General features: G+C 41.7%; 1 protein-coding gene across 1 annotated transcript; it reads left to right on the forward strand.

Moving 5' to 3' along the window:
- Nucleotides 1-12142: 12142 nt before the first annotated feature.
- On the forward strand, nucleotides 12143-14346 carry LOC102664777 (uncharacterized). The gene is made up of 3 exons (XM_014766197.2): nucleotides 12143-13614; nucleotides 14004-14230; nucleotides 14309-14346. Exons 1-3 carry the CDS (start codon nucleotides 12143-12145, stop codon nucleotides 14344-14346), a joined length of 1737 nt encoding a protein of 578 aa, XP_014621683.2.
- Nucleotides 14347-15969: the final 1623 nt, after the last annotated feature.

Here is a 15969-nt window from a genome sequence, read left to right on the forward strand (position 1 = left end):
TTCAGAATGAATCAAAATGAGACCATACAAGATATGCAAAAGAGATTTACACATATAGTTAATCATCTTGCATCATTAGGAAAGATATTTCCTAATGAGGATCTCATTAACAAAGTTCTAAGATGTTTAAGCAGGGAATGACAACCAAAGGTAACTGCAATTGCAGAATCAAGAGATCTCACTAACATGTCTCTTGCAACTCTTTTTGGAAAGCTTCAGGAACATGAAATGGAACTTATAAGACTAAATCAACATGAAGAAAATGACAAGAAAAAGAAAGGAATTGCACTTAAAGCCTCATTTTGTATTCAAGAAGAAAGTGGCAGAGAAAACTTGAATGAAATAGAAGAAGATGATGATTTTAGTTTCTTCATAAAGAGATTCAACAAGTTTCTAAGGAACAAAGGAAATCAAAGAAGAACAAATTTCAATCCAAAGAGAAAAGGAGAAGACTCTCCTTTTGTTCCAAAGTGCTATGAATGTAATCAACCTAGACATCTACGAGTTGATTGTCCCAGTTTCAAGAAAAGAATGGAGAAGTCTGATTAGAAAATTTTCAAAGACAAGATAGCAAAGAAAGCTTACATCACTTGGGAAGATAATGATATAGATTCATCAGGGGATTCAGAAAATGAAGTCGTGAATATGAGTCTCATGGCCAAAAACTATGATAGCAAAGAAGAGGTAACATCTTCTAACAATAACCTATCTATTTCCTTTGATGAACTTCAAGATGCATTTAATGACTTGCATAAAGAATCAGTCAAACTTGCCAAACTAGTTTCATTTTCTAAGAAAACAATTTCAAATTTAAAAAAAAGAAGTTATGAAATTAAATATAGAACTAGAAAATCTTAAAACTGAAGTAAAAACATTAAAACCAATTGATACAAATCAATCTTCTACCATACAAGATATTAATAAAGTATCTCACTAATGTAAATGTTGTTATAAATTTAAAGTAGAAATTAAAGATCTAAAAAATTCTCTTGCCAAATTTACTCTAGAAAAAAATAATTTAGACATTATGCTAGTAAAGATGTGTGTTTGATAAGGCTGGACTAGGATATAGACCTGAAAAACAACAGAGAATGTATACAAACTTCTTTGCATCTTCTCAAAAGAATAGTTCTCCTTTCTTAACATGTTTTTATTGTGGAAATAAAGGACATAGTGCATCAACATGTTGTTTTAGGAAAAATAGTAGTAACATTAAAATGATATGGGTTCCAAAAGAATCCTTGATCAAAACTAACAATCAAGGACCCAAGAAAATTTGGGTACCTAAGTCAAAAACATAATTACGTGAATGAAGGATTTCTTGAAGAAAAGCCGATACATTGATAGCAGATGCTCTAAATACATGACGGGAGATGCATCAAAATTTACTCATATATCTCCCAAGAAAAGTGGATATGTGACTTATGGAGACAACAACAAAGATAAAATTCTTGGAATCAAAAAAATAGGTATGAATCCATCTACCTCCATTGAAAATATTTTACTTGTTGATGGTCTTAATCATAGTCTACTAAGTGTTAGTCAATTATCTGATAAAGGCTTTCTAGTATCATTTGATTCTCATAATTGTGTTATTTAAAATAAACATGATAGAAATATAAAACGTATAAGCTATAGAACTAATAATGTATACATGATAAATTTAGATAAAACATCAAATCATGCTCAATGTTTTTTTAGTAAAGATGATGATTCTTGGTTATGACATACAAAAATTGCTCATATAAACATGGAACATTTAAATAAACTAATTTCTAAGGATTTAGTAATTGGTTTACCAAAACTCAAATTTGAAAAAGATAGATAGTGTGATGCATGTCAAAAAGGAAAACAAGTAAGGGTTTCTTTCAAATCAAAGAATATTTTTCTACAACTCAACCCTTACAACTTTTGCATATGGATCTTTTTGGTCCCTCTAGAACTATGAGTTTTGGAGGAAATTATTATGCTCTTGTTATAGTTGATGATTATTCAAGATTCACATGGACATTATTTCTCACTTACAAAAGAGATGATTTTCATACATGCTTTCAAGAAACTTGCTAAAATCATTCAAAACAAGAAAAATCTCAATATTGCATCTATTAGGAGTGATCATGGAGGAGAGTTTGAAAATAAGGATTTTGAATCATTTTGCAATGAAAATGGCATTGAACACAATTTTTTTGCACCTAGAACCTCTCAACAAAATGAAGTAGTTGAGAGGAAAAATAGATCTTTAGAAGAAATAGGCAAAACTTTGCTTAATGATACAAATCTTCCTAAATATTTATGAGTTGAAGCTGTTAATACTACATGCTATATAATGAATAGAGCTTTAATTAGACTAATCTTAAAGAAAACTCCATATGAATTGTACAAAGGAAGAAAACCGAACATTTCTCATCTTCATGTTTTTGGATATAAGTGTTTTGTGCTAAACAATGAGAAAGATGATGCAAAATCTGATTAAGGTATATTCCCTGGCTATTCCTTGAATAGTAAAGCTTTTAGAATTTATAACAAACGAACTATGATTTCATCGGTGATAATATCATCGGTGACATCTCAAAAGAGGTAACAACTCGACACTCTCTCAAAGATGCATGCAATAATATGGCTTTTGTTTCTTTAATTGAACCTAAAAATTTAAATGAAGCCATAATTCATGAACATTGGATTATTGCTATGCAAGAAGAGTTAAATCAATTTGAAAGAAATAAAGTCTGGAAATTAGTTGACAAACCTAATAATTATCCAGTTATAGAAACTAAATGGGTATTCAGAAACAAATTGGATGAACATGGAAAATAATAATTAGAAATAAGGCTAGGCTAGTGGCCAAAGGATATAATCAAGAAGAATGAATAGATTTTGAGGAAACCTATGCTCCAGTAGCCAGATTAGAAGCCATTAGAATGTTATTGGCCTTTGCATCCATCATGGATTTTAAACTCTATCAAATGGATGTTAAAAGTGCCTTTTTAAATGGTTTCATCCAATAAGAAGTTTATGTTGATCAACCTCCTGGTTTTGAAAACTCAGATAAGCCCAATCATGTCTTTAAATTGAAAAAGGCTCTATATGGTTTAAAACAAGCCCCTAGGGCTTGGTATGAACGATTGAGCAAATTTATTTTAGAAAAGGACTTTACAAGAGGAAAGGTTGATACTACACTCTTTATCAAAAGAAAATTTTATGATATTCTCTTAGTACAAATATATGTTGATGATATAATCTTTGGGTCAATTAATGATTCTCTATGCAAAGAATTCTCTCAAGATATGCAAAATGAATTTGAAATGTCCATATTCTCTTAGTACAAATATATATTGATGATATAATCTTTGGGTCAACTAATGATTCTCTATGTAAAGAATTCTCTCAAGATATGCAAAATGAATTTGAAATGTCCATGATGGGTGAGTTAAATTTCTTCCTTGGACTACAAATAAAGCAAACAAAGAATAGAATATTTATTAGTTAGTCAAAATATTGCAAAGATCTAATTAACAAGTTTGGGATGGAAAATGCTAAACACATGGCCACTCCTATGAGCACTGCTTGTTATCTGGATAAAGATGAAACTGGTAAGTCAATAGACATAAAGAAATATAGAGGTATGATCGGATCTCTTATTTATTTATCAGCAAGTAGACCTGATATAATGTTTAATGTTTGTATGTGTGCAAGATATCAAGCAAATCCCAATGAATCTCACCTAAGTGCCATTAAAAAAATAATGAGATATTTGTTAGGCACTATAAATCTAGGGTTATGGTATCCTAAGAATTCCTCTTATAACTTATAACTTAGTAGGATACTCTGACTTTGATTTTGCTAGATGCAAAATTGATAGAAAAAGTACTAGTGGCACTTATCATTTTATTGGTTCTGCTCTAGTATCATGGCATGGTAAAAATCAAAATAGTGTTGCCTTATCAACTGCAAAAGCGGAATATATTTCTGCTAGAAGTTGTTGTGCACAAATCCTTTGGATGAGACAACAACTTTCTGATTATGGTTTAAAATTTGATTATATACCTATCCGCTGTGACAATACAAGTGCAATTAATCTGTCCAAAAATCCTATTCTGCATTCTAGAACAAAGTATATTGAAATAAGGCATCACTTCCTTTGAGACCATGTTCAAAAAGGGGATTGCATATTAGAATTTGTTGACACAAAGAATCAATTAGCCGATATCTTTACAAAACCTCTCCCCAAAGAAAACTTCCTTGTTATTAGAAGAGAATTAGGACTCATAGACCTAAATAACTTATAATCCTAGCCACTTTGGATGTTTGTACTGATTAATTATCATGCTTGATTATGATGAATGTTTAACTTTGGTTGTTTATCATGATTGAATATGATTATCGTTTACTTTGGTTGAGTAAAATGATTGTGTTTGATAGTTATTTTTCATGCTTGATTATGATGATTGTTTACTTTGGTTGAGTGAAATGATTGTGGTTGATAGTTATTTTTCATGATTGCTTATGATGCTTGTTTACCTTGATTAAGTGAAGTGCTTCTGTTTGAGAGTTATTGATATAGCTCCATGTGGAGCTTGTAGGCCTTGGATCTTCTTCATCAATGGAGTCCTTTTCTTCTTGAGATTAATGGCAGCGGAATGAATAAGGAAGAAAGATGATTGGAGACAACACTTCAAGGAGAAGATGAGTCAAGAACAAGCTCACCACCATAGGAAGCCATGGATAAGAGCTTGAAGGTAGGAGAAGATGAGTAAAGGGAGAATGAGAGAAGGAGCACAAATTTTTGTGCCTCAAATGAGGTCTGAACTTTGAAGTGTAATTCTCAAATGATCAAAGTTTAAAAAATGCACACACATGACCTCTATTTATAGCCTAAGTGTCACACAAAATTGGAGGGAAATTTGAATTTCTATTCAAATTTCACTTGAATTTGAAATTGAATTTGTGAAGCCAAATTTTGGAGTCAAAATTTCACTAATTATGATTAGTGAATTTTAACTATGGTTTCAGTCCACCAATCCAAGATCAAGTCCAAGATTTTCCACTAAGTGTGTTTAGGTGTCATGAGGCATGTAAAGCATGAATGACATGCACAAAGTGTGACTATATGATGTGGCAATGAGGTGTAGCAAGGAAATGCTCAACTCCCCCTCTAAAATTTAATTGGATTGGGCATCTCCCAATTCAATTAAATTTATTTCTCAACACACACATCAAATATTCACTTAATGTATGTGAAATTACAAAATTACCCCTAATACAAAAACTAGTTTAGGTGCCCTAAAAAATACAAGGGCTGAAAAATCGTACATTTCTAAGGTACCCTACCTACATTATGGAGTCCTAAATACAAGGCCCAAAAATAATGAAATCATAATCTAATATGTACAAAGATAAGTGGGCTCATACTTAGCCCATGCGTCCTGTCATACCCTAATTTTGTCCGGGGACCATTGTTTGGTGGCATGCAACCTTCGCTTGGCCGCCTCGAGGTACTTAACACCCATCGTTAGGTAATCCGTAAAGTTCCGCGACATTCTGGAAGTCAAAAAGAAGCATTGTTGTGCAATCCGTAAAGTTTTGCGACATTCCGGAAGTCAAAAAGAGCATTGTTGCATAATTCGTAAAGTTTCGCAACATTCCGGAAAGAAAATGGGTGTCGTTACGTAATCTGTAAAGTTCCATAACATTTTGGAAAGGAATCAACAAAAAAACACAAGGGGGTGTATTTAGTAAAAAGGGGGTGCAAATAGCAACCAGGCCCTCCTTGGGCCTTCCAGGGGGTTCCAACAGAAGGCGGTGCCTTCTAGTGGAAGCAACCCAGCTCGGCTGGGCGACCTGGGTGGCAACCACCTCCCTCTTTTCTCCTATAAATAGGGGAAAGAGGGTAGAGTAAATTGTTCAGCCCTTTTGGTATTTTAGGATTCTCTCGAAATTAGTGAGGAAAATTGTTTCTGTGGAAAAAATCCAAGCCGAGGTGCTTCTGTAACACTTCCGAAACATTTCTGTGAGCGATTTTGTGAAGATTCTTCACCGTTCTTCATCTTTCTTCGTTCGTTCTTCGTCGTTCTTCGGTCTTCAATCGATAAGTTCCCGAAATCGAATCTTTCAATTCATTCTATGCACCCTTAGTGGTCTCTACTTGTTTTGCGTACTTTTATTTTCATTTCGTTTGCTTTCCGTACCCCCTTTTAACGTGCTTTAACCATTTATTTAAGTCGTTTTGTCACCTAATAAATAATAAAATGAATTTCAACCGATCATTTGTGTTGTAATCTCGTTTAATCACTGTTAAAGCAAAATCTAACCGATCATTCACGCTGTAATCTCGGTTAAACCAAAACAAGGTAAAATGATAATAAAATAATCAAAATATCTTTGAATAAAATAATAATAAAAATCAATCGGACGTTTTTCTTTGGAAGTTTCCTTGAATGAATTGACTAATAACCAAAGTGAAACTAAAGCTAAAATCAACTCACAAATCAAGCTTCGTTCGCAAAAGTCACTCAAAACCGTTTTAAGGTCCAACGCCTTAAACGGTCCTCTTTGCTTTTATCGGTTAACATGGACCATGCAAAAGCATAAAATCAACATGTAACTTTACCGCTTTTGCAAGAACTACGTAGGTTTGATTTCCTCATCGCAATTGAGGATACGTAGGAGCAAAAGCCCTGCTTTTGTCGACCACCCCAAGAGATCGTTAATGGTCCAACGCCTTAACGTTTCTCTCATTTCCAAAAAAACCAAGAGATCGTTTAATGGTCCAATGCCTTAAACAACTTTTGTTCGGTCAAAATATATCTTGCAAAATAAGATAAAAACAACTTAACCAACGTTCAGTTCTCAAAGAACTACGTAGGTCTGATTTCCTTATCGCAATTGAGGATACGTAGGAGCGAGGAAAACACCCTTTGTCGACCACAAAAAGATAAAAAATACAAAAGGCATAAAAAGACATAAAAACGTAAAAAAAAAGGGGAAAACAAATCGAAGACATGATATTGCACACTTGGTTAAAGGCTGCCGCCCCTTGCGACGGACGCGTGGGGTGCTAATACCTTCCCCGTGCGTAAAAACAACTCCCTAACCTTTCACGATTAAAGTTCGTAGACCACGCCTTTCCGGTTTTTCCGACGTTTTCCTCAAATAAACGTTGGTGGCGACTCCACGCATTTTCCTTTCTTGGAAGACGCACCCGTGAGCCCCGCGTCGCCCTCCCGCCGAAGGGTAGGTTACGACAGTTGGCGATTGTTTTCGGAGAGTTAGGCCAATCACTCAGTGTGCATTCCTTACCATGACTTCTCCTTTGTTCGTTTTCCTTTATTTTTTCTTATGTCCTTGTATATAACTCTTTTATGCTTTTAGTGTGCTTTTTAATGTATGCATGAGATAGATATTTATTCATTTGATGCACACAAACACCAACACCTTTTTGTACACATGGTGAGTTGAAAAGGGGCCCTATACTCGGGTTCATGGGAACATAAGGAGTGGAGGTGAATCTGTGGTCATGCTGGGTCTCCGACTTGCTTGATAATAGTGAACCCTCATCTAGAGTTTTCCTCTTTGATAAACATATTGTTGCTGGTAGTCCCTATTGCCGCAATATGTTTTTTTGAAGGGGATGATACCTCTGGAAACCATCAAGAGAGATATGACCACCTTGGGGATTATCACTAAAAGCCTTTTAGTTCCTCCCAGGTCCCTAAAATAGGGGCACGAAGCGAACACGCTGTGTGCCTTTTAAACACTGCCATGCATATAACCTAAATGTTATGTATGCCTTCGCTGTGTGATTATTTGAGGATATTGCCATGCTGTGTGCATCTCCTTGTTACCCTTACTTTTTCGCATCTGCATCATGTCATCATGCACGAGTTACGTCTTGACCCCCTCACTTTGTCACGAGAAGACAGAAGGTCTGTGTCACCTTCTTAAATGCATGCATCGGGCGCTATGCTACCCGAATGTTGTATTTAAGAAAGAGATAATCTCCCGGGCTCTCGTATCCGTAAAATGCATTCATCCATTTCACCTGTGATAGATGTCGGAGTCTTGATTCGCACTGGTTTTTATTCCACTTTAGTAAAACATGGGATCGAGTCAGGCGCCTTCGCTTAAAAATAGGTTCTATCAAGTCAAGATCAAGAGCGTAGGAGTCGCCAGTCTGAAAAAGTTAAGACAGCTGATGGGTCAGCTCCAGCGACAAGCCTTTCGCAAAGCTTATGGTAAGATCTGGGACCTAATCATCGTAGAGGTTTCCACAGAGGCCATTGCCTCCCTCGCCCAATATTATGACCAACCTTTGAGGTGCTTCACCTTTGTGGACTTCCAGCTAACACCCACGGTGAAAGAGTTTGAAGAGATCCTGGGATGCCCTCTAGGAGGAAGGAAACCATATCTCTTCTCGGGATTCTATCCCTCCTTAGCTAGAATTTCTAAAATAGTCAAAATCTCAACACAGGAATTGGACCGCGGGAAGCAAGTCGAAAATGGGGTGGTTGGGGTACCAAGGAAATGTTTGGAAGCAAAGGCGAGAGTCTTGGCAAGTCAAGACGAATGGGCCCCGTTCATGGACATCCTGACACTTTTGATCTTTGGGGTGGTCCTCTTTCCAAATGTGGATGGGTTGGTGGACCGGGCAGCGATTGATGCTTTTCTCTCCTTTTACGACCACAAGGAAAGCCTGGTTATCGCTATCTTAGCCGATCTATATGACACATTTGACCAAAGATGTGAGAAGAACAATGCAAGGATTGTTTGCTATACACTGGCTCTCTACGTATGGTTGGTTTCACACTTATTTTTCCAAGAGATGAGACATGTTTGCCCACTAGAAGGCCACCGCTCATGCACTGAGAAAAAAGAGGCAAACTGGGATCGACTTTTAGCAAGCAAAGAAAGGGCATCTGTCAATTGGTTCCCCTGATGGAAGGAAGGAAGAATCGGGATTCTTATTTCGTGTGGGAAATTTCCAAATGTTCCCTTGATGGGGACGAGGGGTTGCATCAATTACAATCCCGTCCTTGTTATAAGACAACTTGGTTACCCTATAAGGGGGCGCCATCAGAGGAAGACCTCATACCTTTTATTACATGAGGTTTTAATAGCACCAACGCGGGGGTGCTTCAGAGGGTCCACAAGGCATGGGAAATGTCGCAAAGGAAGGACAAGGAACTTAAGGGGAGTAGCAACGGGCCCATCGGCGGTTACCATAGGTGGTTGAAAGCCTATGCACAAGATCTGGATTGGCTCCCGAGTTTGAGGACCACTAAAGGGATGGAGGTTGAAACTCCAGAAGAAGATGAAGAGGTATAGGCCCTCAAGACAGAACTTGAGAAAGCCCAAACAGTCAAAGAAAAGTTTAAGTCAGCAGCTGTTAGGATACGAAAGGAGAACGCCGAACTGAGAGACGTCAATATAGCCACCACCAAGGCCTTGGAGCAAGAGACCAAGAGGGCCCATAAGGAAGAACATGGCCGGAACAAATTTTGAGGGGCTCTGTGGGGGCAGTAACAGCGAGCTTAAGCTCCGAAGAGAGGAAATGGACCAATCGCGAGTAGACGGTTTGATTCTGAAGGATGAATTGAGGGTTTGCCTAAGGTCCAAGAGGAGTTTGTCTTAGCGGTTATGCGAGACCGAAACAAACATGTTAGCCATCATCGGCAAGTACCAAGAAGAATTAAATCTAGCCACGACCCACGAGCACAAAGTGGCGGACGAATACGCCCGAGTGTACGCGGAAAAGGAGACTAGAGGAAGGGTGATTGACTCGTTACATCAAGAAGCAATGATGTGGATGGACCAGTTTGCTCTTACTTTAAACAAGAGTCAAGAACTTCACCGATTACTAGCAAAGGCCAAAGCTATGGCAAACACCTACTCCGCCCCCAAGGAGATCCACAGGCTCCTCCGCTATTGTCAACACATGATAGACTTGATGACCCATATAATTAGGAGTCATTAGGGAGTTTATATTGTCACTCAGATCTTGGCTAGTTATAACTTTCTGAATAAAATGAGTTTATCCCGTGATTTTACTCCAAAAAACAGTGCGAATCAGATCACTCCCACATTCCATCTCTAGCATACATTCATTTCTCATTACGTACTCCTCACATTTTGTCTTTTTTGGAAAGACGCCATAACTAAACGCGCCCCAAGGCATCAGATCCAAATCTAGGACGATGGGTGACCTAGAGGAAGTACAGGAACAGATGAAAGCCGACATGTCGGCTTTGAAAGAACAAATGACTTCCATGATGGGAATAAAACAACTAATGGAGAGTAACGCGGCCACCGCCGCCGCTGTTAGTTCGGCTGCCGAAGCAGACCCGACTTTCCCAACTACCACGCACCACGCTATTCCAAACATGGTGGGACGAGAGAGAAACACATCGGGGCACATCAGCAACCCTCATCCGGGGTACAACCGAGGAACTTACCCCTACGGTTTACCACCTAATTACACACCACCAGTCATCCTCGAAGGGGAGCCTCCTCGACATCCTGACGAGGATCATCGAGAGCAAGCTCAAGGAGACGTCGACTCCTACTCCCCGTTTCCTGCCAAGGGACAGGCACCCAACGCACTACCTCAACCTAACATCACGGGAGAACCTCGAAACCACCCAACGCAGCCAATGTTTTTGTCCACGGGAGGGCCACCTCGGGCAGCGAAAGGAAAGGGGAAACTTGATCTCATTGAAGAAAGATTGAGGGCTGTTGAAGGGTTCAGAGATTATCCGTTCATAGACATGACCGACCTATGCCTGGTACTGGATGTCGTCATCCCTCCAAAGTTCAAAGTACCTGACTTCGATAGGTACAAAGGGACGACTTGTCCTAAGAATCACCTAAAAATATACTGTCGTAAGATGGGTGCATATTCCAGGGACGAGAAGTTATTGATGCATTTCTTTCAAGATAGCTTGGCCGGGGCAGCGGTCATCTGGTACACTAATCTAGAAGCTTCCCACATCCGCACCTGGAAGGATCTGATTACCGCCTTCCTTAGGCAGTACCAGTACAACTCTGACATGGCTCCCGACCGGACTCAGCTGCAAAACATGATTAAATGGGAAAACGAGTCCTTTAAAGAATACACTCAGCGTTGGAGGGACCTGGCAGCGTAAGTAGCCCCTCCCATGGTCGAGAGGGAAATGGTTACTATGATGGTGGATACCTTGCCTGTATTTTACTATGAGAAATTAGTGGGCTACATGCCTTCTAGCTTCGCGGACTTGGTCTTCGCCGGAGAAAGGATCGAGGTGGGTTTGAAGAGGGGAAAGTTTGATTACATCTCCCTAATAGGTGCCAATAGTAGGAGGACCGGAATAGTTGGGGCAAAGAAGAAAGAGGGAGATGCCCATACCGTCACTTCAACACCTGCATGGCCCAAGCCACCGCAAACCCCTCACGGTACCCACCAATATGCACAACATCACCCGAGTTTTTCGGTTCACGCCGAGGCCTCTTCCGATACAACACTCACCCAACCAAGGGTGCCCACACCCCCACAGGGGGGAGCTCTTCGGGCTCCGGCTCCACCTCGGCCTCACCCAACCAACAACACTCACTTTGGCACAAACACGGCAAGGAACTTTTTGCCAAGGCAGGCACAGATTTTCGCCCCGATCCCAATGACATATGGGGAACTCTTGCCATCTCTCATCGCCAACCAATTGGTCGTGGCGGTCCCAGGAAAGATCTTCCAGTCTCCGTTCCCAAAATGGTATAACCCTAGCGCGACCTGCGCATACCATGGGGGGACCCCAGGCCACTCGATCGAATAGTGCTTGGCCTTGAAAAGCAAGGTCAAAAGCTTGATAGAGGCTGGGTGGTTGACTTTTCAAGAGGATGGGCCCAACATAAAAACAAACCCACTTGCCAATCATGGAGGGGGGGGGGGGTGGGGCGGTTAATGCCATCGAGGTGAGTAGGTCACACGGGCCCAAGCTTTTGAAGGACGTAACGACCCCCAGAAAGTTTATCTACAAAGCCTTGCAAAAGGCGAGCATAATTCCCTGCGGCGGGCATAATTCCCTGCGGCGGGCACAGAGAAGATTCTTGCTTAATGCATCCAGGTGTACTCCATGACATGGAAACATGTTCGACAGTAAGAGATCTATTACAATGGATGATAGACCAAGGCCGACTTGAGGTCAGCAGTGAGAGGGAAGAGGAACAACATGTATACATGCAGTCGGCAGATGAAGAAGGACCTAAAAAGCCTAAACCCTTGGTAATACATTTCACCAGGGACACGGCTCCCCAAAGACCTCAACACCCCTTGACAGTGTCGGGCGGTAGATCTATTCCGTTTCCTTACAAGAACAACTGCGCAGTTCCGTGGAGGTATGCTCCTCCGAGCAGTAGGAAGGAAGAAGCTACCGACATCAGCTCACTATCGGACAAAGTGACCAATATCACCGGGCTAAGCGGCATAACCCGCAGCGGTCGCGTGTTCGCACCCCCTAGCCTGTCGATACAGCTCGCAAACACTAAAGGGAAAGCAAGGATGACCGAAGGACAAAATGTCAAAGTGATCCCCGTGCCGGACGAGGATGTTCCGATGAAGGATCTTTCTGAGGGACGAGAGGGCTGTGGCAAGAAGGAGGTATCACTCGAGGAGGCTGATGAGTTCCTCCGCATTATCCAACAAAGCGAGTTCAAAGTCATTGAACAACTCAACAAGATCCCAGCTAGAGTCTCCCTTCTGGAACTGCTCATGAGCTCTGAGCCTCATCGAGCTTTGCTGGTAAAGGTCTTGAATGAAGCTCACGTAGCCCAAGACATTTCCGTAGAAGGCTTTGGGGGAATCGTCAATAACATCACAGCCAACAACTACCTCACCTTCGCTGAAGAGGAAATCCCCGCCGAGGGGAGAGGACATAACATGGCTTTACATGTGTCAGTCAAATGCATGGAACACGTTATGGCCAAAGTACTCATCGACAATGACTCAAGCCTGAACGTGATGCCTAAAAGAATGTTGGAGAAATTGCTATTTAATGTTTCCCATCTAAGGCCAAGTTCCATGGTGGTCCGTGCCTTCGACGGCAGCCGCCAAAAGGTAAGGGGAGAGATCGACCTCCCAGTACAGATAGAGCCTCATACCTACCAGGTTACATTCCAAGTGATGGATATCAACCCGGCCTATAGCTGTCTTTTAGGGCGTCCATGGATCCACTCAGTGGGAGTCATCCCCTCCACACTCCACCAAAAGTTGAAGTTTGTAGTGGAAGGACATTTGGTCATAGTATCAGGTGAGGAAGACATCCTGGTAAGTTGTCCTTCCTCTATGCCATACGTGGAAGCCGTGGAGGAGTCATTGGAAATGACTTTCCAATCTTTTGAGGTAGTAAGCATTGCCTCCGTAGATTCCCTCTCTAGGCAGCCCCGCCTGTCCGATGCGGCAATGATGGTGGCCCGGGTGATGCTGGGGCACGGTTATGAGCCCAGAATGGGTTTGGGCAAGAACAACGACGGCAGGACTAGCTTGGTAAGCACCAGAGGAAACCGCGGGAAGTTTGGGTTAGGCTATAAACCTATGCAGGCTGACATAAGGAAAAATATCTCGAAAAGGAAGAACAAAGGCCAAGGCTCGCGGTTGGGATAGCGAGCCAAAGAGGCCCCGTCGTGCCACATTAGTAGGAGCTTCATAAGTGCGGGTTTAAGACGCAAAGGTCAAGTCGCCGCGATATGCGATGATGACTCCCCGAGGAGATCGGATTTGGTATGACCATGCCCTCCCGGTTTCCAACTAGGAAATTGGTGGGTGGAGGAACGCCCAGACGTTTACGCGACAAGCATAATGTAACCTTTTGTAGCTTTAAAACTCTACGGTTGGGCCTAGACTTTAGGGTTTCCTTTTGTTAAGGCATTATGCCTTTTGTTCTTGAAGTTATAATAAAGATCTTTCTTCATCTATTCTTGCGCCTCTACCCATTCTCATTCATTTGCATGTTTATTTCCTTGTTACGCTTAAAACGATACAGATCCGACGACGAGTCCCACGAAGGTACTAATACCGGGGACTTGGTCGTCGATTTCGAGCAAGAAGCAAGTCCGACGGAGGATGAAGAGGACGAGGATGTAGGGCTTCCCCTAGAGCTGGAGAGGATAATCGCTCAGGAGGATCGAGAGATGAGGCTGCATCAAGAAGAGACAGAACTCGTAGACTTAGGAACCGATAATCGAAGAAGGGAAGTAAAAGTAGGCACGGGTATGACTACACCCATCTGTAAAGAATTAATGGCCCTGCTGAAAGACTACCAAGACATCTTTGCCTGGTTGTACCAAGATATGCCCGGTTTGAGTTCTGATATCATACAACACTGACTACCTCTGAATCCTGAGTGTTCCCCGGTAAAGCAAAAACTGAGGAGGATGAAGCTCGAGACGTCCCTGAAAAATAAAAGAAGTAAAGAAACAATTTGACGCTGGCTTCTTGGCTGTTGCTCGGTACCCGGAATGGGTTGCCAACATTGTGCCAGTCCCTAAGAAGGATGGGAAGGTACGAATGTGTGTGGATTATCGGGACCTAAATCGAGCTAGTCCCAAAGACAATTTCCCTCTGTTGCACATCGATGTCCTCATGGATAATACGGCCAATTTCGCTTTGTTTTCCTTCATGGACGGTTTCTCCGGCTACAATCAGATAAAGATGGCGCCAGATGATATGGAAAAGACCACTTTCGTCACCCTGTGGGGGACATTTTGCTATAAAGTGATGTCCTTTGGGCTCAAGAACACCGGGGTAACCTATCAACGGGCTATGGTGGCTTTGTTCCACGACATGATGCACCGAGAAATCGAAGTCTATGTAGACGACATGATCGCCAAGTATAAAACTGAGGAGGAACACCTTGTCAATCTGCGGAAGTTGTTCGAAAGGCTTAGGAAGTATCGATTGAGGTTGAACCCCGCTAAGTGCACCTTCGGGGTCAAGTCAGGAAAATTACTGGGTTTCATTGTAAGTCAGAAAGGAATAGAGGTGGACCCCGAAAAGGTAAAAGCCATCCTTGAGATTCCAAAACCATGTACCGAGAAGCAGGTCTGAGGTTTCCTGGGGTGTTTGAACTACATTGCCAAATTCATATCACAGCTCACCGCTATCTGTGAACCACTGTTCAAGCTCTTTCGCAAGAACCAATCCATCCACTGGAACGAGGACTGTCAAGAGGCGTTTGGAAAGATCAAACAGTGCCTCATGAACCCTCCCGTGCTTATGCCGCCGGTGCTCGGGAGACCTCTCATCTTGTACATGACGATTTTGGACGAGTCAATGTGGTGCATGTTGGGGCAACATGACGAGTCCGGGAAAAGAGAGCGAGTCGTCTACTACTTGAGTAAGAAGTTCACGGCCTGTGAGATGAACTACTCCCTGCTGGAAAGGACATGTTGTGTTTTGGTCTGGGCGTCCCACCGTTTAAGGCAGTACATGCTGAGCCATACCACCTGGCTGATATCCAAGATGGACCCGGTCAAGTACATCTTTGAGAAGCCTGCTCTCACGGGGCGGATCGCTCGATGGCAGGTTTTGCTATCCGAGTTCGATATATTCTATGTCACCCAAAAGGCGATAAAGGGGAGCGCCTTGGCGGACTATTTGGGTCAGCAGCCTCTCAATGATTATCAACCCATGCATCTTGAGTTCCCGGATGAGGACATCATGGCCTCATTTGAAGAGAAGCTAGACAAGGACAGGGACAAGTGGATCATGTGGTTTGATGGGACGTCAAACGTTCTAGGCCATGGTGTTGGGGCAGCATTGGTTTCTCCGGACAATCAATGTATACCTTTCACGGCCAGGTTGGGGTTCAACTGCACCAATAACATGGCTGAATATGAATCATGCGCTCTGGGCGTCCAGGCAGCAATTGACTTCAACGTCAAGCTACTCAAGGTGTATGGAGACTCGGCGTTGGTAATTCACTAGTTGAGAAGAGAATGGGAGACTAG

The sequence above is a fragment of the Glycine max genome, chromosome 13 (genome assembly GCF_000004515.6).
Source record: "Glycine max cultivar Williams 82 chromosome 13, Glycine_max_v4.0, whole genome shotgun sequence".
In the NCBI taxonomy this organism is placed as follows: domain Eukaryota; kingdom Viridiplantae; phylum Streptophyta; class Magnoliopsida; order Fabales; family Fabaceae; genus Glycine; species Glycine max.